This window comes from Temnothorax nylanderi, unplaced genomic scaffold (assembly GCF_030848795.1).
Source record: "Temnothorax nylanderi isolate EJ_2023f unplaced genomic scaffold, tnyl_v1.0 TNYL_tig0117_pilon, whole genome shotgun sequence".
NCBI lineage: Eukaryota > Metazoa > Arthropoda > Insecta > Hymenoptera > Formicidae > Temnothorax > Temnothorax nylanderi.
Genome location: NW_027249179.1, coordinates 455,730 through 476,029, shown reverse-complemented (window position 1 = coordinate 476,029; position 20,300 = coordinate 455,730). Strand labels below are relative to the sequence as shown.

Below are 20,300 nucleotides of genomic sequence, written 5' to 3'. Positions count from 1 at the left end.
GACGGGCGTAATTGTCCCCGCTTCTGCGGACTACTCGCTTCGGTTTTCTGAAACGGCGGGGCTGTATACGCGATGCGACATGTGTCTGTCCGACGAGCGTTACAAATTCGCTTTACACTCTTTGTACACGCGACAACTTTGCGAGATATGATCTAACATATTTCTTCGTGTAATTACGAAGCCGTAAGTTGGAATTGTATAACTACTCTCCGCCTTTTTGTCCCCCGGCGCGTTTCGCGTCGCTGCCACTCCCGTTTCTCTCATTCAGATGTGAGGAGCACAAAGTTGCATACCAAATTCGAAAAGTTTCAGTCACAAAAGGCCTGATATCTCTCAATACATAAATCTGGTTATCTATTTAAGAGCGCGTAGCTCTTTACACGCCTAAAAATTAAAATAAGTTCCACCAACCAGGTTTATGTAAAACCTATGAAATTATGTCTGAAACCTCCAACAGTCTGTGTTCCACGAAATAAGGCATTTCCATCAATGTTGTAGCGAGGTATATTATATTTCGAGCTTTGCGAGTGACAACTCGATTCCTACTCCGCGCGCACTTTTTCGCGTGCTCCTGATCTGATATCGCGTTCTCGTCGAATTTATCGTGGAACTAATATTACGGATAAGGGAACATTTTTTAACATGTATACGAAGCCCGAATAGGACCGACCCCCCTCGTTGGATCGCCGCCAACATTTTCAATCGTCCTTTGCACTCGACAGAATCTCCATTCTCTCGCTCCCTCCGCCGCTGGTAGACGGCGACGCATTTCCAAGAATTGAATGCGCTCGTACTTCTAACGTATCTCGGCGACGCGGTCAGCTTTCTCATCCACGTCGTGCCCACTTGTCTTCCTACTTCTCTGCCGGCGCACTTTTGTTTTTCAATGCCACTCAGTGTCCGTCCGTGCTTGCGCGTTCGCGGTTGGTGCACGTCGCAAGAATTTTACTTTCAGAAATGTATCGACGTCCATTCCCGCACGGCAATACGACACACTCCGTCAGCCATACGGCCGTGCTTGTCTAGCGCAAAAATAAACTACGCAAACCCACGTGAGCTTTGCGTATTTTATTTACCTCGACATCGCCATTTCGTAATATAAATGCCCTCCGCGACTTTTTCCCCCGCGAAAGATCGCTTTCTGGGAAACGTGCGTATTTCGCGGCATTGGCGCGCGCCGCGATTTAAAGCTTTTGTTAGAAATCTAATTCCGCGAGGTAATTAATGCTGTCATCTTGCGGTAACACGGCCCGCGTCCGTATTCCCAGGCCGCATTCCACGTCGGCGAAACGGGAGATTTCATTGCCGCGCGAGAAATACAACGCTCGCTTTCTCTCATTCATCTCGACGTGAAAAAGCACGTTTCGGTCGCCTTCATTGCCATCGTCATAAATATGCAGGAGCGGTAAGAGCAGCGGTAAAAGCAGTCAAGCCCCTGGCTTGCCCCTCGTCACTTTTTAACGTCGTGTAATGTCGTCAGGGCGAGGATGTACGTTCTCCTACGTAGCTGTACATCCCTGATGGTATGTTTCTAATTTGCGTGCATGCATCACTTATCGTAACTCGCTGCAAGAATTTAATACGCGAAACCGCACCTAGGCGGAGTTCTGCGAACGGAGAAAGAGAGAGAGAGAGAGAGAGAGAGAGAGACATGTATATATCTCTCTCTAGTATGCAAACGGCGGCGGGTGCAGTCTGCACGTTGCATCGTACCGCACGACATCAAACGAGCGCGTGGCACGAGCACGCGATTCCGATCCTACACTGCAGTCTGCACACGACCGAATTCAGCAGACGAGAAGGAACGAGCCAATAACGTAATTACTTTCGATGGTTCTCCGGAAACTATTCGCACTTCGCAGATTGCGCGCTCGCGCGGCTGTAATTGAATATTCGGCGCCGGAATTACAGGATGACTGCGCTGAAGATGCGCGCTCAAGAAGATCACGGCGGCTATGCCATTTCGTTCCTCCGGCTCGCCGAGAATGCAAAGTGTCGAGTAATTGTCCCAAGTTCTTGTCATTAACGCTACCGCCATCGCCGCCGCGCCGCACACGCGACGACGACGACGGCTGCGCTCCGATAATTTCGATACACTCTAAACGCGCTGTTTTACTAAATTTAATTAAGCACGACGATGATTATCGTTCTCGTAGGAGAGACGTCGCCGCCGTTCAGTTATATCCAAATAGTTGGGGCATAAATATAATCGCGCTTACATCGTGAGAGAGTTTCATTGTTGGAAAATTCATTGCTTTGGATTCACACGATAAGCAACGCGGAACAGTTATAATATTAATTACAACAGTTATATAATTATATTTATAAGAGACAGAAATACTGTTACAGGAATGCATTTGCATGTATATACATACATTTATTTTATCAACCGAAAATAAGCGGACTTTCTGTATCAAGAATCCTCGTTTCTCTTATTATCTTAATTACGAGTTTCTGTTTCTTAAATATTGCACTTGAATATACGCGATGTATTCATCTTTTTTTCAAATTCTGATTTCTTTTCTCTATTTTGATTACAAGTTAAACAATCTTAAAATAATATCGCTTATTGCGCTCCGGATGTGGCTTAGATTAAAAATCTGAGTTATCTTGCAGCAATTAAAGTTTAATTACGACCATTCGACAGATATATCTCAATATCGCAGGTACTCCACGTATTATTACTATCGGCCGGTTCGAATGAGACAAGGGAATTAGCTAGTTAAGTATGACGAAGGCAATGACTACTGGTTTATTCCTTCATGACCGCCGATAACCTGTCAGGATGACTCTGCATGTTGGATTCGGAAGCGGCTGAAGATTTCTTCCGAGAATGACTACACGACTTTACGATTATCTTTGGAACACTCTGACTGCTAGGCAGGCTATTAACAACAGTACTTCTAAACTATTGACTGTTCCTCTCCTTCTCTTCCTCCCTCCCTCTCCCCCTCCCTCTCTCGCAATTATATTAATAAAATTAATTTTAATCATTAGAGCCTTTTAAGATTATTAATTTTAATAAGTCCAAAAAAATAACTATTTATGAAAAATAAATTTATATATAAGTAACAGGATATTTATTAATAGCGAAATAATGTAATATTTATCGCATTTTATTGCGTATTTATCTTATTATAATTTATACAAGATTTATTTTAAATTAGTACTCTAGTGTCTTTCTTATAATAACACTGTTTTCTCTCTTCATTAAATTTATTTGCCTGAGATACGCGGTAATTGCTTCCGGATGGGTTTATACGTGCGAAAGCGGCTTATAATATTCGACGAAACCAATCTTCTCAAACATAGCTTCTTCGCCGGCGGCTTAAATAGAGCTCCTTTGCCGCGTGGTGGCCGCGAAACACTCGATGTAACCTGCCACTTCGGTTGCAGGATGTCAAACGTGAAAGATACAGAGTTCGCGTGGCACGGTGGCGATCTGGCGATTGTATCGCGGGCGTCCACGAGGGGTTGTCCCTTTTCCCGCCACCCCGTTATCTCGGTACTATTAGCGCTCGTCTCTATGCAAATTCAGCGACAAGTTGTACCGGTGCAGACCCATAAATTCCGAGCAAGCCGAGTGTGACCTCGCCTCTCCTATACCCGATCGTTTGACGACACGTGGTTACGCCGAGCTACGGTAAACGTACGCGGAAAGCATTCGCGTGTCTTACTTACCTGGATAAGTACGCACGAGCGCGCGCGTGTACACATATATACACGTTATACCGTATTCGAGGAGGAGGAGGAGGAGGAGCGCGAAGTTTTAGCGCTTCAATTCCGGAGCGATCGAGCGCGCACTTTACGTGTCGGATGGCACCTTACGTGCCTGTACGGCGCGAGGGGTATTTAGTATGCCCGTCGTATATCGGGTCGACAGTACTTCCCACGGCTATTTGAAATCCAGTCTGTCGTATATAAGGTACTTCGGTATTCAGTATCTGTGCTGCCGCGACGGCCCCCGACATGCAACGTTCATCGTCCACTGCGCTGGATATATGCGAAAAGAGGCACGAACCCCCTCACCCGACATAAGTCACCATCGATTGTGCGCGCGCTCGTTAACAAATCGCGCGACGAGCAAATCATCTCTCTTCGAGCGTGTTCGAGCTTGAAAACGCCAGCCGCGTGACATAATTGCCCGAGAGAATGTCTAACAGAATCGGGAAATTATTTCTGAAAGGAGAACCGAGGGTGAAGCTCCTTTACGCTTTCTCTATAACGATGTGGAACAATTTCGGACTTATTCATCGCTATTGTCGTCTCACGGAATTTTATTTCATAGAACATTTAACGTACCGATATGTTACCTCGCCTATTTGCTAATGCACATATTTGTGAAATATGCGTGCGAACGCGACATCATTATATGCAGATGTGAAAAGAATAACGTGCGGAATGATTTGAACATGGTAGCACACCGCGAGTCACTTAACTTGTCATGCAAATCCGCGCGCGTTAGCCGCGGCGAGTATTCCGAGAGGATCGCGCAAGCGTTTCGGAAGAAGGAGTTAAATCAGCACACTCTTTCTGAATATTTATAAACTTCTCTACACGGCGAAGCTTGTTTGCCCTTACCTACGGAGGCAGCCCATTCGTTTCTCGAGCGTTGGCCCACCGTGACCGTGCTCAACAGCTCTATCTCCCGTAGCGAGAGACAACCGTGTATGAAATTGACTTGTGAATTATGCGTAATTTGTCATACTGTCCAACCGGCGGCGTCAGACTGCGACTTCGTGATTGTAAACCGCGAAAGTGCGTGCAACAATTGATGCGCGTTGCTTTGTGCCAAATGGTTTTTAGATGGCGATTCTCCGCGAATAAATGCACGGTGTTGTTCTGTTCAACGTTTACACGCATATATAATCCTTTCGTGTCTTACACGTCGATCGGATTATCAATTTATTCCTATATTATTTAACGAGTTAAACAGCAACAATTAAACAGCAACGATAAAATCAACAATCGTCGGAGATTTGTCTTCGAGAAAGTTTATGACTTTGGATAATACTCTCTATAAACATTACGTAGATCGACTTGGAAAGATCGAGTTTTGAATCTTCATTCAGAGATGAGCTACACGGCGAAGGCTAATCGGTTAATCATTTTTTACGCAGCTCCCATTCTATCGTAAAACTTATACTTACACGATAGATAGATACATAGATACGCGGCCAAATGCCGATACGTTGCGGTTCAATATTGCCCGCTCCGAGTCAACTCATGTTTCAATGCGCGATGATGCGGCGATACCCGGGCATTATTACCAGTCTGGAAAGAACCTGGTCTATCGCGGTGCAGGTCAGCCCCTCCCCCTCCCCCGCCTTATCCTCTTAAAGAATACAGCTGAGCGATCGCGTGCAGTTCGCTCGATGACACACATGGAAATGTTAATATCGTTCATTAAGAAACGGTGCCCTGGCCAATGTGAATGCCTTTCGCGTTTTATATGGAAATCGTTGTTATGCAAATACGCACACACACACAAAACAAACATCTATACATATGCATGTGCGACATTATGGACTCGTGGCCGTTAGAGCCCGGCGGTATGCGACAGGCAGGACCCGTTAGTCGACGACGGGTTCGATAGCGAGGAACTCGTGATGATGCGGCGGGTGACCATAATAAATACGAGAACAATCGCACCTCGGCAACTCGCTCGGCGTTCTATCGCCGTTACCTCCAAGAAAGAGAAAGAGAGAGAGAGAGAGAGAGGGGGGGAGAAGAGAAAGGGTGGGGGGAGAAAGAAGGATAGAAAGACACGTCAGCCGTGTCCGAATGTATTATTCGCGTGCTGATCTATAGTTCTAATTACGGCGGATCGTAATAAGCGCGGTGCAATTTCAGCGCGCGAATCGGTCCGCGCGCGTAAATCTCCGGAAATCGGCAGTTAAGAACTAGCGGCACCGGGGGGCGCATTTTAAAGTCGGGAATACTAAAAGCTGGAGCGGCGCCAGAGCGAATCACTGGATACTTTATGAGCGTGGATTCCCGCGAAGATTTACGTCTGACGCTTTGGCACGAGAAATAACAATCGTAAGTTGGACCTAAAGTCGACGCTCGCCGCCTTCTGCTTAACGAAATCCGATAAATCCGCGAATGTCGCACACGGTCGCGCGCGGAGCGGGGCAAACTACGAGGCGGGCGTGGTGGTGGTGTCGCGTGGATGGGAGCGTTTATTTTGTCACGAACAATGCGACACGAGTTTCGCACGTGTACCATTTAATAAACAATCTAGTCTCCCGCGCCAAACACCGTATTCGACACTGAGAGTTCTCGCGGCACGCGGACCTTCGCCGCGCCGCGCCGCGACAAAGCCGTATCAAAATCCCGTATAATACCACCAGCAAAGTTAAATCCCCTGGACACGAGGCGCGAACTTCGTATCGGTCTCCTAGACCACCGCGCGCGCCTTCCATCAAAACGTGCAAGAAACTTTTACTTGGGGACCGAGGCTTCTCCTCGGGGCCGTTTATCCGGTTATATCGTTATAAACTTCTCGCGATATCGTCACGATTTTCTCTTTCGCCCGTCGAAGAAGATACGCGGGGACCGTTATACACACTTACCTACACGTAGCGGCGCGGGCGCGGGCGCGGGTGCGGGCACGGGCGCTCGCATTCCCCGGTTAAACAAAGGCGGGAGGATAAGAATGAAAAATGACTCGCGCGGAAGTCGTGGTATTTCACCTAGGTGTATCTAAGCAACGGTTTTTAAGGAAAATATGTACGCGGATTCCCCCCCCCCGCTTTTATTCCTTTCGTCAGGACCACACACACACATCCTATATATATATATATATATATATAATGTATATGTGTGTATATATATATAGATATACACGTGGAAAAATACCGGCGACGAACGAGGAAAATAGAATCACGAGCGACGATTGAAGGGAAGCGCAGTCGTAAAGGATAGGAAATGGCTGCGTACACACGGCGCTGATGCACATACGCATATATAAATTTTGATGGACGTTCGTACATCCGACTACATTTATATATGGAGCTCCTTCGAATTCGCATAGCACAGAGTTCATGTTAATAAAATTCGAGCTGCATATTATTTCACGGCGTCGTTATAAATGCAAAGCGAATCGCGTTTTCATTTTCGCTTTGAGTAAAGAAAAAAAGTTACATCGGAGGAAGAAGTTTATTTACAAAAACAAGAGTCTAAGTTTCCGGTTTTTATTGCGTCGTTTTTTCAACTGGAACTAACGTAAATTCGCGCATAATTTCCGCTCGAATGTCTAACGGCGTTGAAACAAATTAAGGCAATCGGCATGCAGAAAAACTGCTTTACATTCCTCTCGAAAAGCTTCGGTCGCGAAGCTGCGGAAAGTATTTCGCGTATTGCGTTTACTGCTATTAGATGAATACAGATGAGCTGTAACTTCATGCAATATTAAATAATTCTATCGTTTGTGTGAGAGTAAGAAGCTTTACAAAAAAAAAAATAAAAAAATAAAAAAAGCATTCCAGAAATGTAAAAAAGCTACATGCAAAAGTGTACAATTTCTGCGCATGCGGTACGTCGAAGAATTGTCAATATATCAGTTATCAATTCTTGTTCGATCGCTTGGGAGAAACCTTTACCTTTACCTTTACCTTCAAAGCAGCTACGTTTATTCGCGGTGCATGCTCGATGGAACGCGAGCGCGCGGCGAGAATCATCGTTGCGAATCGACGGGAGCAAATTTTCCTTGTGGCGGTACCACCAGGCCGCGATTACGGTCGGGGGGGCCCGCGTACGATCATGTAGAAAGAACGCATTAGGGCGAAGCGCGGTATTAGCAGAGAATTCAACCTGCAGACCGGACGGCGCGGCGCGGCGCGGCGCGGCGTTGCGTTGCCGGTCGGCCGTCTAAACCGGACTATATCGTCCAGAACTAATTGCCTCGGCGGACGTTCGGTCGCTTGCGCTAGTAGTACCTCCTGTGCCAAATGGTTGTTCGCGAACGAAGCACCACCGGGGACGGAAAGAGAGGGCCCAACGCGTTAGAGAGACGCGAGGCTCGCTCGCTCTCGCCCGTGCAAACGACGATCCTATCGTCGACTAACGGGGCCCCGGCTTTAGAAGTTTCGTGATCGTGACGCGGTATGTCGTCGCCCGATTGTCGCCGTCTTGTTGCCGGTATTGATCACGATCGCGTGTTATGCGCAGCCGGCCGAGCGAGCATTTTACTCCGGCCATTCGTCTCGGTTTCGGCGGATAAGAATTCGGCAGAAAGATTCCGATTTCCACGGTCTTTTTGTTTTTAATGGACAAGTGGCGGGGCGGGAGGGGGGGGGGACGGCGGGGGAATGGACAAGATTCATTCGACGATGCGACGATCGTGCCGAAAGGAAACTCGTGTCGAGAGACTATCAAAGCGTGACCGGAGATCCTCTCCGCTCTTGGAACATCCACGACTGACCGATCGAATTAACTTCTTCACCGTTCTGTCCTCGCTTCGTAGAAGATCCTATCACGTTGACGGCGCAGCATTCAGCGCGCCGCCGTCGTCGTCGTCAAAAAAACTTCGCGATTAACGCTAAATCTTTCTTATTCCGGTAACGTAAGGGGGAAAAACGGATGACAACGAGCGTGCGGGTGCGAGATGAAAGCGGGTTAAAAGCGGTAAAAAGAGTACTTTGTAAGACGTCAAGCTGTCACATACAGGCATACTTGTGCGCCAGCACGTAAGGGGGTTTTCTCCGAGAAATTCGCCGTAAACGGTCGTCGATGCGTGAGATGCCCGTGAGGAGCCTTTACATATATACGCGCCCTGTCTCGAATACCTTTTACTTTCTCCGCTCCTTAGACGCGCCTTAACGTCCCTTTACTCGTATCTACGCCGTACCGCTGGATTATCACGTGTGCGCTCGAGCGTTGATGGTTTTATGACGGTACGAGAGACGCGAGCGTAAAACGACGCGTCGCGTCGACGAAGCGATTGCGCGCTTCCTCCGAGCCTCCGAGAGTTCCGGCGTGCCGTGCCTTTCGGCAATTATCCGGCATGACAATCGCGTAAGAGAAATATTGCGCAAGGATTACGTGAGATCGCGAGACATTGACTTTTTTATTCTATTAGCCACCACAGATGTTCGCCAGCGCGAGTTACCGTCGCTTCCGGCGTCACGGTTCGCAATTGGAAAATAGAGTTGTCTTTTACACAACCGAAAATTTGTTCCGGTCGTATAGTTAGTTCCCTGTAGAAAAACTGGCGTGAGGTAAATCTCAGTTGGTCCATTAGATTGTCCGTTTTTGCCCCATATAAAGGCTCTTTACAAGTAAAAAGTATTATAATCAATGTATGTCATAGTGGAAACATTTTGGAAACATTTAATTAATTTAGTGTTATGATTCTAATTATATTATTTATTTTTATATAGGAAAAATGTCATATAATAAATTGATAAATATATATATATATATATATATATATATATATATATATATATAGTGGTAGAAAAAAAGAATATTGCAAATTATAAAATAGTCATAATATCACGATAAATGATCAGTCAGTAAATTGTTTTCAGATATACACAATGACATTCCGCTTTTTAAGACGCCACTTAAAACGTTGGTCAGCCTGCAACGCGATAGTAATTTATACACGTCCGTTTTAGTTTCCTCATCTCGGAAGCAAATTACCTGGTATGTGTTACCCCTGACAGATGCGCTCGAAAAATATCAACGGAACAATACCGCTTCTCTCCATAGGTATAAGATCCCATTCTGCCGTTTAATTAATGCCCACAAGTCCAACGTCTGCGGACGTATAGTTTATATTAATTATACCTCGGAAGATTCAATTAGTGCGTTTCTCATTACACTTACTTATACTGGTATCCATTATTCATGAGGAACCACTGCGATAGCACCCTCTGACAATGCACGTGATCCTTATAATTCATCGTCAGAACCGAATATATAAATGTATACACGTAACGCATATATTGGTCTTTTATAAAGTGCGCGAAATATACAAAAATAAAAATTTATTTGATATAAAACGTACTTAGAGAAGGCAGAGAGGAGAAAAGGAGAAAGATATTTATAATAAGTAAATTTTCTTTGTATCAAAATATTAAATCATTTATAATTTTATATAAAACCAAAAACTACACAATAACTTTTATTTCTTTTAAGAGTTTAATATTTTAGATTGTAACTACTTAATGTGAAAATAAATTCCAGAAGTTGTGTGTAAATCTTTGAAACACACGTTACTTATTATATATTTAATTCCTTTTATATATATATATATATTTTTTTTTTTAAGTCACTATTTGATACTAGAATAAAACGTAACAATGACGAATTTGCTGCGAGGCAATTTTTACTTCAAGATTTTATCAGCGTTTCAAAGTTCTTCAAGAAAGATATATTCGCATATGTGCCGTAAAGGCATTCAACAGCGGCGGGAAAATAATGGGTCAAGAAATACTCGAGAAAGAGTGTACCTCAGGGCGACACCCAATATGTGGCTCCGCTGGGTGCAGCCTCTCGTAGAAAAATCAACCGCACTGAAAGTGCGAAAGCTGTTTTGTACTCTGCAAAAATTTAAATAAGATTCGAACGAAAATCTCTAGATGGAAATTCCAGAGGATCTGCCAAAGAGCTCGATCGACCATTCGTGTTACTCGCGATATGAAAGAGTCGATATTACTTAATGAAATTGCATTACAGAATTTGTAACTTTATCAATTTTACGAAATTCTACATTGTAGAATTCAAGTTGTATTTAATTCAGTTATTTTTCATTACGCCACGCATTTGTGTTGTTCATTAGATATGTCGCATCTTAACATTTTAACAATAATAACATTTTAATGCACCTTTTTTCTAATATGCATATGCGCCTGCAATTAAATACCAATATGAAAATACTGATTCTCTCGAGAGTGTTCGATATATTTCTGGAAAAATTGAAAACTGAAATATATTGCGAAAGATAATATTCGTGACAGATTGTTGCATACAATGGGAACGATTATTGCACAGTTCCATGCAGAATTCCCGATATTTTTATACGATATTGATTCGACGTTGGAAATTTTTGTTCAAAATATACGTCAGAATTAAACTTGCAACTGCTATATACATAGTAGATTATACATAGTAGCTTACGAAAAAATCCGATATTTGCATACATCAGCAAGAAAATGGAAGGCAGTCTTATTATTGGCAGAAAATAATTTATATCAAGCTAAATAATAAAAATTATTTCGCGATCTGCCATACTTATTTACATTTTTGCTCGGGGTCTTAATAAACGAAAAATTTCATATCACATTCATAATTCATATTAATAATTCCGAGATATGATTAATATTTTAATAGAGATTTCTAAATCCTTTGACACGAGTGCGGAAATTTATGTTTAATATTCGCGCACCATCTCCACAATCCGCAGAAATTATCAAGCGTACAATCTCTCTCGCGCGCGTTATAGAATCCTTAATCAACCTCTGCGAAATTATCTTATCCTTAATATCTTTTCATTATTAATGTATTAATTAATAGATTAGACAGGTGAAAAATTACCGCGTACGGTTTGCGGAGGAACGTGTGATAAGCACATCGACCCGATTCTCACCGACGTGAGTACCGGACGACACCGTCTATTATGTCTCGCGTTTTGTTTCGCTTATTTTCATCCGGTAGATCAAGGCAATTGGTACCGCGGGCATTGTACAGAAAATTATTGCACTTCGCCCAAAGCGATCCTTACATTACACAAAATGTTCGTACGAGACTGATGTGAAACGATCTTAACATACTTCGGTTATCCTATGAAAACGCCGTAATTGCGCAAAACAACAACAAGACGGCGGGCGCGGAACCTCGAGGCTCGCTCATCCCGCATGTACATATGGAAATCTAATTTTAATGATAACGGATCAAGGAAGATTATCGCATATTAATCTTGGTTCTCACTCGCCGCTCTAAATATTATTGTCATTTGATTTTTCTCGGCGGGGAAGGTAACGGTATCGCTCCGTTAAATGCGTCTATTAAAGCAATGCTATTAATTTTGAATGTACGGTAGACAAAAAAAAAGAACTCTATCAAAACGCTGAGAAACTATTCCTTTATGCCACCGTGAAGTTGTAGAATGTTCTTAATTAACGTCCGCGTAATAAGGCAATCAAGTGGTCTGCGTTCCGCTCCGACTTTACTCTCGTAAAGAATAAAAAAAGACATATCCACCTTAGAGCAGTTATCTATCGGGATAGAGGTAGCCTCGGGAGTTTGTTGAGCATCAGCGCGCATACGTGGTCGATAGTTCGTACTACAGTCTTTAGGAAGATACGATAACGATTCAATCTTACCTGGATTGCTGTCGGCGTTAGAGCTGAATAGGACGCAAAGGCCCGTCTCGTAGTTGACCGCCTGGCAGGAGTCGTTTGCCTGACAGGTCTCGAGGCAGTCGGTGAGCATCAGCGTGCCCGGTATGGACTCGAGCATGTTCGTGGGCGCGGTGTACACGTAGCCGGTTACGAGCTCGAAGCCGACCATCTCGGGATCGCACTCGTCCGAACCCGCGGACGGCCCGGTGTAGTCCGGGCCGGAGAGTGCGGACGGTACGGACGCGGACGACGGCGACAGGTCGGCCGCGTGCGCCGGTTCCGCGGTGACCGCGTGGCCGTACCTCGAGATGGTTTGCAACAGCAGTAGTAACGTGACGAGATACTGACGATCGTACGGTCTCGTCATTGTCGTACCTCGATTGAACGCTCAGGATACAGTAACGTCGCGGTCGCGTGTAGTCTGCAACAAAAAGAGGATGGACATGTTTATCGTGACATTTTTCGGTAAACAGCTTCGATCGTATCCTATCGGGGAAAAGGCAGGTAAACTCTGCTCTGCTCTGCAAATGTTATATCAGTTGAAGTTGTTGAATTTGAGGAAATAGAAAGATGAGAACAGATTTATTTTCCACGGAAACTCGCTGCCTTCATTTTTAATTTCAGAAATACAGGTTGAAATTCAACAAGTCTCTACCCTTTCTCCAATTTTTCAGAATTATTCTACGAAATGTGAAATGTCGTGCAACCTTCATCATAATAATTTCTTTTAATATTTATTTTCCGCGTTATAAATTACTAAGAAGGTTTTAGAAGAAAGGTTGAAAATGGGAGAAAGAAATTAAGGCATATGAAACATAATGGAGGTTTGCCGAGACTCTGTAGAATCTCATATTTAATGGCAATAGTAACGATACTGCTTTTTTTTTAGAGCTAAGTGCGAAATAAAACGATCGCGTAGAATTAAACGTCTTAAGCGTTTTCCTGAACCATTTTTCTTCGTTATGAGACTATTTTCTCTGTTGCTTAAGCGAACGCTGCAGCGTTCTGACGGGCTGAATAAAGGAGAATTAACGGAAGCAGGGATTAACGGGATGGAATGTATCGCCGTTGGTCAAGTGTCGCGCTGTTCTTGTAAGTGAACGAGAATGGGAATAGTAAATTGGAAAATAAGATTTGCCCATATTAATAATGCAAGGTGAAGCAAGAATGTAATGACGCTAATTTTGCAAATGGTAACTAACAGCAGTTTAAAAAAAAAACGAGAGAATCTCTTACACCGAGATTTTATATATGTAGAAATTAATACAACAGCTTAATAATTCTGCAAACTTACACTGTTAAATATTAAAGGATGAAAATTAAAACCAATACCTTTGTGTTAGATAACATTTTTGTTATTTTTAACCACCATGTGTGTCGAAATTTATTATTTTGACACAAAGTATTATTTTAACTCCATTGGTTTAGTTAAATTAACGATATACTGAATAGGAGCAGTATCGACTTACAGGAATGGTTATAAAAATGACTTAAATTGAGTATAATTTGACACTACGAATTTAACAGTATAATTGTGATACAGATCAACATTATTTTGTACATTGAGAACGCACAAATATGAAACACGACTACTGAATTTTAAGTATTTTCTAGTTACAAGACAAGCATGGACGTGCAATTTATCCATTTAAACCGCGGTATTTGCATTCATTAACATACAACACCATTTTGACAAATTTTGCATAATGTTCGGACACGAATAAATTAAAATAACAATTAGAATTTAAAAAAAAACGTGGAACCGAGCAATAAAAATTGAGAATCGTTCATATTTCCGTTATATCGCTACATATATCGCGCAATAAATAACAAACAGCGCGCGACGCGTGCATATGCGGGAATTTAAATCGCCGGATACTTTCGCGAACCACTATGACCCCATGGAATCGCGATCCAATGGCACTCCACGCGAACTCTGACAGTTTCGTTCCGCCGAAAATAACGATGAAATATACCGCCGCGTTCGAAATATGCGGCGCTCCTAACGCATGTTGCACATGTCGAAATCACACCGACGTTCACTGTTGGTGTACCTTTGGTACACAGGCGAATTCCAGGAAACGTACCTGGTCGAACGGTCAGGAGAGCAACAGCAGCGGCAGCAGCGCAGCCGATGTATCAACGTCGAATTTTGTGGGACGCGAATTGCCCGCGATCTCTGCCGCTGGCGCGATATTGCACGTTGCAATTCGGCGGCGCTTTATCCCGCACTCCTGCGCCGCGCGCGAAGGCGAATTCCACGGGCACCTTTCTCACGGGATCATCGGTAAGCGCGCGCGCGCGCGAGCGAGCGAGCTCTGCGAGAATGGCCGTTAGCGCACAACAATGCTTGGAAAACGGTACACACAAACGTGGGCCAAGCCTGGCACCGATCCTGCGAGCCCGGCGAAAAGGGGAGGAGTAGACACCAGAGGGAGAGAAAGAGAAATCGCGAAAGGGGAGAAGGAAACCAATTTACTTTTGTTTGTCGCGCATGTCGCGTAAAACCACCACGAAATCACAGACGCGGCACCGGCCGATTCGCAATGGTGATGCGCGCGAAGAGAGGAGAGCCTCGCGAGAGACCGATCGCGGCCGCTCAGGGGAGTATAACTATGTCGGCCGACTGGCTCTTAGGCACTGGTGTACACCTGGCAGTGTGGCTCTTCCACGAGCGACCGAAGACGTCTGCCGGAGGGGACCCGAGGCCGCTGCCGTCTAAGGAGGACAGAACGGTACGCACAATTCGATCGCCGGGTACACACCATTGAAAACATATCTCGCCGCTGGTCTCCTACCTCTTTCTCTTTCTCTTTGATCGGCTACCTCGCGTATCCCCGCCCAGATTCCCCGCGCGCTTCTTCCACCTTTCCGTTTTCTATTTTTTTTTTGTCTCTCTCTTTCCAATTTTTTTCCTCTCACATTCCCAGTCGGGATCGGAGTGAAGTCACGCCACTTTAGGCGCCGAGAATAGCCAGCTCGCGGCTGTCAATGCGGATTTAGCGGATTCTGAACCCGCCGGCCGCCCACCTACTTTAAAATCTTCCGCGATCGCGCGTTCAATGGGGTCTATTTCGCACGATGACACGCTACGTTCGTGTTTGGGCTAAGCCAAAGCCGGGTGAGCCGTGATACTTTAAGTTATACACTGACAAGGATTTACTAGCCCCTTGACGTCCTCTTATCCTCTTTCTACACGCGGCCTTCGCCGTCACTTATTTGACAGGTTCTCTTTTTTTGGTATGTTGACAGACGAGATACCAGGAGAGAGAAGGGATCTAACGGCTAAGCGCGTTTGTCGCCCGTTATTTTTCAGCCGCGATAAAGATTCTGTATAATACAGAAGATAAGCACGGAGATTCCCGGTATTGCCTCGGATTCTCTCCCGGCTCTTTCGTAACGCAACATAACGGATTGATCGCCTCGGGGGATCGCCGCCGAATCGGCCGCAAAGTTAATTCATTTCGCAATTGCTTCCGCCGTCAGTGGCGTGAGAGAGGCGGTATCATTTTGCAGGACTCGCGCGAGCGTGCGATGTTGACCGATTCGGACAATCGCGGATGCATCCGGCCGCAAAATCGCTGTTGCACGTGCGCGCATAACGATATCGCGCGTACCGATGTAAGGACATCGGATGGCTGCGTTTAATTGGTGGGGATATGAATACGAGGAGCTCGATCGTGCGGCGGATATGCAAGCGAGCGAGAGCGTTTTCACGCCGGGGGCGGCACGCGTGGTGCACCAGCGCAGTGACCAAAGTAATTCCCTCGGTGCGAGAGAAACTAGACGGGGGGCAAACGGACACGGGGCACTCTCTGTCATTAGTCGGTACTTGTTGTGGCCGTGGAAGACTCGTGGAATGAGTCGATGATACGTGTCTGGTAAATAGTAATTATGTTTATTATGTCGCGCGCGAGAAAGAGAGAGAGAGAGAGAGAGAAAGAGGGAGAAAGGGGCAGAGAGGGAGAGAGCGGACGCATACCAAGAATCGAGGAGCGGGAGTTGCGCTATGCCATGCGGTAAACGGGACGAGAAACGGGAGCGAAGGAAAAAGAAGGGGGCTTCAAAGAGAGCAAAATTGAATGTTCACGTGTGAACAACGCGACCCGCGCGGCGGTCGGGCATCGGTGTCTCCGCGAAGACACCGCTCGGGAGAGCGATCTACACTCGGAAAGCCTTCCAGCGCGCGAGATGCGCGCGGGAAAAAGGTGGAAAGACGGAGTGAAAGAAAGAAGGGGGCGGTAGAGAGGAAGAGAGGAAAGGCCGATCGGAGAGGGGCAGGCAGCGCTCGGTACCAGGTGCCTGTACCATCGCGTCACCATGGCGGAATAACGGTTTCTCGGATGTCCCATCGGGTTCAATCGCGAACGGTTATCTCGCACCGCGGAATTTCGCAGGCAGGGAAACGACCGAGCTCTCCGCCGCCATCCGCGTCCGCCCTTGATCACCAATCACGGGCTCCATAATTCGATGGTTCTGCGCGTCTCATCGACCTCCTTTCGATAAAGGGGACAACGGAATGATCTTACATCGCCGATTACCTTATTTCACGAAACGGCAATTCGGAATTGAACGCTCGAGAGAAAGAGTATAATAAGTCGCAGACCGTGTGTGTGTGTGTGTGACCGAACGAGATACCGGCTTCCCGCAGAATCTAAGGAAACGATCGATCATCGCGCCGTCGAATAGTCGAGCTCCACGGTTAAACCTTCCCCGTGCCGGACACCCCGGTAACCATATATGAATGGGCTGGATATTATTAACGCGCGTGTTAAGTTATTACTAATAAAGATACCGTAGCGTCGGCGGCGCGTACGCGTAAGGAGAACGATCACGCGGCGCGATAAGATAATTACTACCAGCAATCGGTGGCAATAACATTAACGCCGCGCCGGTTGCCGCATACTCTCTCACGCCACGGCAATGCCGAGTATGTGTATACCACGTAGAGTTATATTAACTCGTATCAACCAGATGGCCGAAGCGATTCTTATGGAAATTGAACGGGCAACCAGTACCTAGTCCTATCTCGGGCGTTCCTCGAAACGCCGATCAATTACTTTGCCCCTTGCGCTCGATCGCCTCGGTTCTCTCTCATCTATTTGTCGGGCGTACCGAGGCGTCGTGAGAACTTAGTCGATCGGTCAATTAGAATATGTTTCCCCGGCCGGCTGCCAAATGTGCTACGAGGTTACGACCGCGCGGCGCGGCGGTGACTCACGACCGCGCGAGTGACTCGCGCCAACATTAACGGACACGCGACTTATCACATAACGGCGTAAGGCCGTTCTCGATACTTGTTCTCGGTCAAGCGGATTCGCAAAGTTATGCAAAAGGTTACAGGAGTGCGGCATTCGTGAACGGTGTGCGCGCGTCGCGTCGCGTCGCGTCGCGTCGTCGTGGATTCCACACGGTACGCTTCGGCCGCATATGTACGATCTCCTTAGATTTATGGGATGGTACCCGCATCGTTAAGAAAGTCACCGAGTGATTTAATTCGTACCACTTTATCGCGCGCGGAGGTTCTCTCTTCTCTTCTCGCGAGTGTTAAATTTCTAACGTTCACACGTCTCACGGGTCGAGAGACGCGGACTTTTATGCGAAATAACGTTCCATTAAAACGCGCGGAAATTTCCATATCACTTGTCTCTCTCCCGAGGACGTCTCCCCCGATTTCGTTTCTGTGTACCCAGCACTTCGGCTAGATTAAATTACCGGAAATGCGTCCGGAAATGTGCTCGCCTATCGTTCGATAACATCTCTCCGATCTGTGTGCTCTCGCACGGGGGTGGCGGCTCAATTCACGCCTTCCACAGGCGTACCTACGGGGGTGGCGATGTCGATTAACAATTCCGCTCGAAAATTCACTGGCAATCTCTGAATCTCGTTTCCGCAGCTCGCTGAGCCGAGCCGCGCGGCGCGGCGCATACCAGACGGATGGATAACGTCTCTCTTCGGCGATCTTCGCGAGAGGAGGCACGGGGAGGCGAGAGGAGGGAGCTCGTTACGTAATTATTCGATGCTCGACGTCGGGACATGTGCGGGCTCTCTCTCTCTCCCCGAGAGCGTCCGTGCTCTCCGACGACGTCGCTTTAAAAGCGATACGGTAGGCCTTTAGGCGCGCGCTGGCTGGTGGTTGGCATCACCACCGGTTTGCAACCGGCCGCGCGCGGTTGATCGTCGATCGCACAACGGCAGCACTGCCAAGTCCCGCGGAATCGAGCCGGGGAGGCCTCCGTTAATGGTACGTTCCGTGCGGGTTCGACGCGCTATGCGTCGACCAGGAAAATGCGAGGAGTCGGATAACCAGGAAACTGGTTTATGCGTGGCTGCGCTCTGTGCAGCTCGCTCTAAGTGGGTACCCACTACCATCCATAACGCCGCGCTCGCGCACACCACACCAACACCGTCGCGGGAGCGGGAGCGAGACGGGGGACGCGCGAATAGAATGGAACGGAGCTGGATGGAGAATTAGATAGAACACGAGAAAGCGGACGGAGAGCGGGTAGAGAGAAGAACGGGAGAGGAGAGAGAACGGAGAGACGGTGAAACGGGTGAGAGAGCTGCCTGCCACGGCGCGCTGCTCTTCGCGTATAGCTACGAGCACAAATGCTCGGAAGGCAGTGGAAAGATGAAACGAGAGAAAAGCAAATCGCGCGAGGAAGAGACCCTACGGCTATGGAACTTGGCGGACGAGCGACTTAAGAACGACACGTCTCTATCTCTCACTCTCTCTTTCTCTCTCTCTCTCTTCCCTCCCGTGGCTATCTCCCCGTTTATCTCCGCACGTCTCCGGCCCTGGCTAGGATGGCCGCTGATGAATCCGTCGACGATGTAGGGCGGGACAGAGACGGGGCGATTTCGGAGAAACCGGTGAGCCCTACGACACCGTGGTAACGCGAGGTAATTAAACTTTGGTCGCGTTATGCGGATATCTCGCTCTATTCCGCGCCCACTCGCTCGAATGTGCGAGGGTTTCAGCCAAGTGTCGCCGAGAGATTGATGATGGCCCAACGTGGTGGTACCTTCGCCGTTCTCCTTCCCTCCGTCTCTCTTCCCTCCACGTCGCCTCTAGGCCTCCTCTATCGCCGTGTTGTGCACGGTTTCCAGCGACGTGCCGTGCCTTTTCTGGTTCTGTTCTCTCTCGGTGGCTCTTATCGCGACGGCACAGGGAAGGTGGCGTGTTGTGCGACTCGTGCGTTCAATCGCGATAAAAGATCTTGTCACGAGGGCTGGGAGCGGCATTACGATCCGCGAGCTCGAGTCTGCAGGTATATCGCGTTCGCTCGTTGCGTGAAGCAGTTTATTTGCATAGAGGCTAACGCGCCGGGGGTGGTAGCTCTTCATACCTCTCTCTTACTTTTTTCCCCTCTTTCTCCCATTCCCCATTTCTGTCTTTTTCCCTCTCGGGAGATGTTGGCTGGCTCGGTAACATTAGTATCAATCCAGTATTTGAATCGTATGCGTATATATACCCATCCTTTGGGCGCGAGCGTATCTATCTGCGAGGGTTTCTTCGCGCTACACGACGCAGGATATGTACATTTGTGTGTTAGCGCGCACTTCTTCCACGAGTAGTTCCCCGCGTTATCGAATCCTTCATTCAAATGGCGAGCTTATCCGTTACAGAAGCTGAGGGAAGTGAAACGCGCGTTTCGCGAGAATGGTATACCATTGAATTTTCTATCTCATGAGTTTGTCGAATCCCGCGGGTGGCACCGACAACGAGATCGGGGAACAAAATCGATCTGGGGTACGCGTACCCACCGCGTTACGTCTCCAGCGTACCGAACAGCGCTGCAGCGTGCCGCAAAACGGAGCAGCGTCGAGAAGCGTTCTCGCCGAGTCAGCGAGAGAACCAGTATATCTTTTGCCGCTATTAAACAGGACGTACGCGTCTTGCGGGACGGGGGGGGGACGAGAAGTGGAAATACGCCGCCGCCGCTAGAT

At 47.0% G+C, this 20,300-nt stretch overlaps 2 protein-coding genes across 2 annotated transcripts in view; one reads left to right on the top strand and one right to left on the bottom strand.

Annotated features, from left to right (window-relative positions):
* The window catches only part of Neo (ZP and PAN domain-containing protein neyo), a 66,275-nt gene extending 53,338 nt beyond the window's left edge, over window positions 1-12,937 (bottom strand). The window contains exon 1 of the mRNA XM_071712920.1: window positions 12,333-12,937. Within this exon, the coding sequence (XP_071569021.1) occupies window positions 12,333-12,717 (385 nt within the window). The 5' untranslated portion in view covers window positions 12,718-12,937. The remainder of the gene's footprint in view (window positions 1-12,332) is intronic.
* The window catches only part of Atg16 (Autophagy-related 16), a 205,080-nt gene that overhangs the window by 23,412 nt on the left and 161,368 nt on the right, over window positions 1-20,300 (top strand). The gene's annotated exons all lie outside the window — the stretch shown is intronic.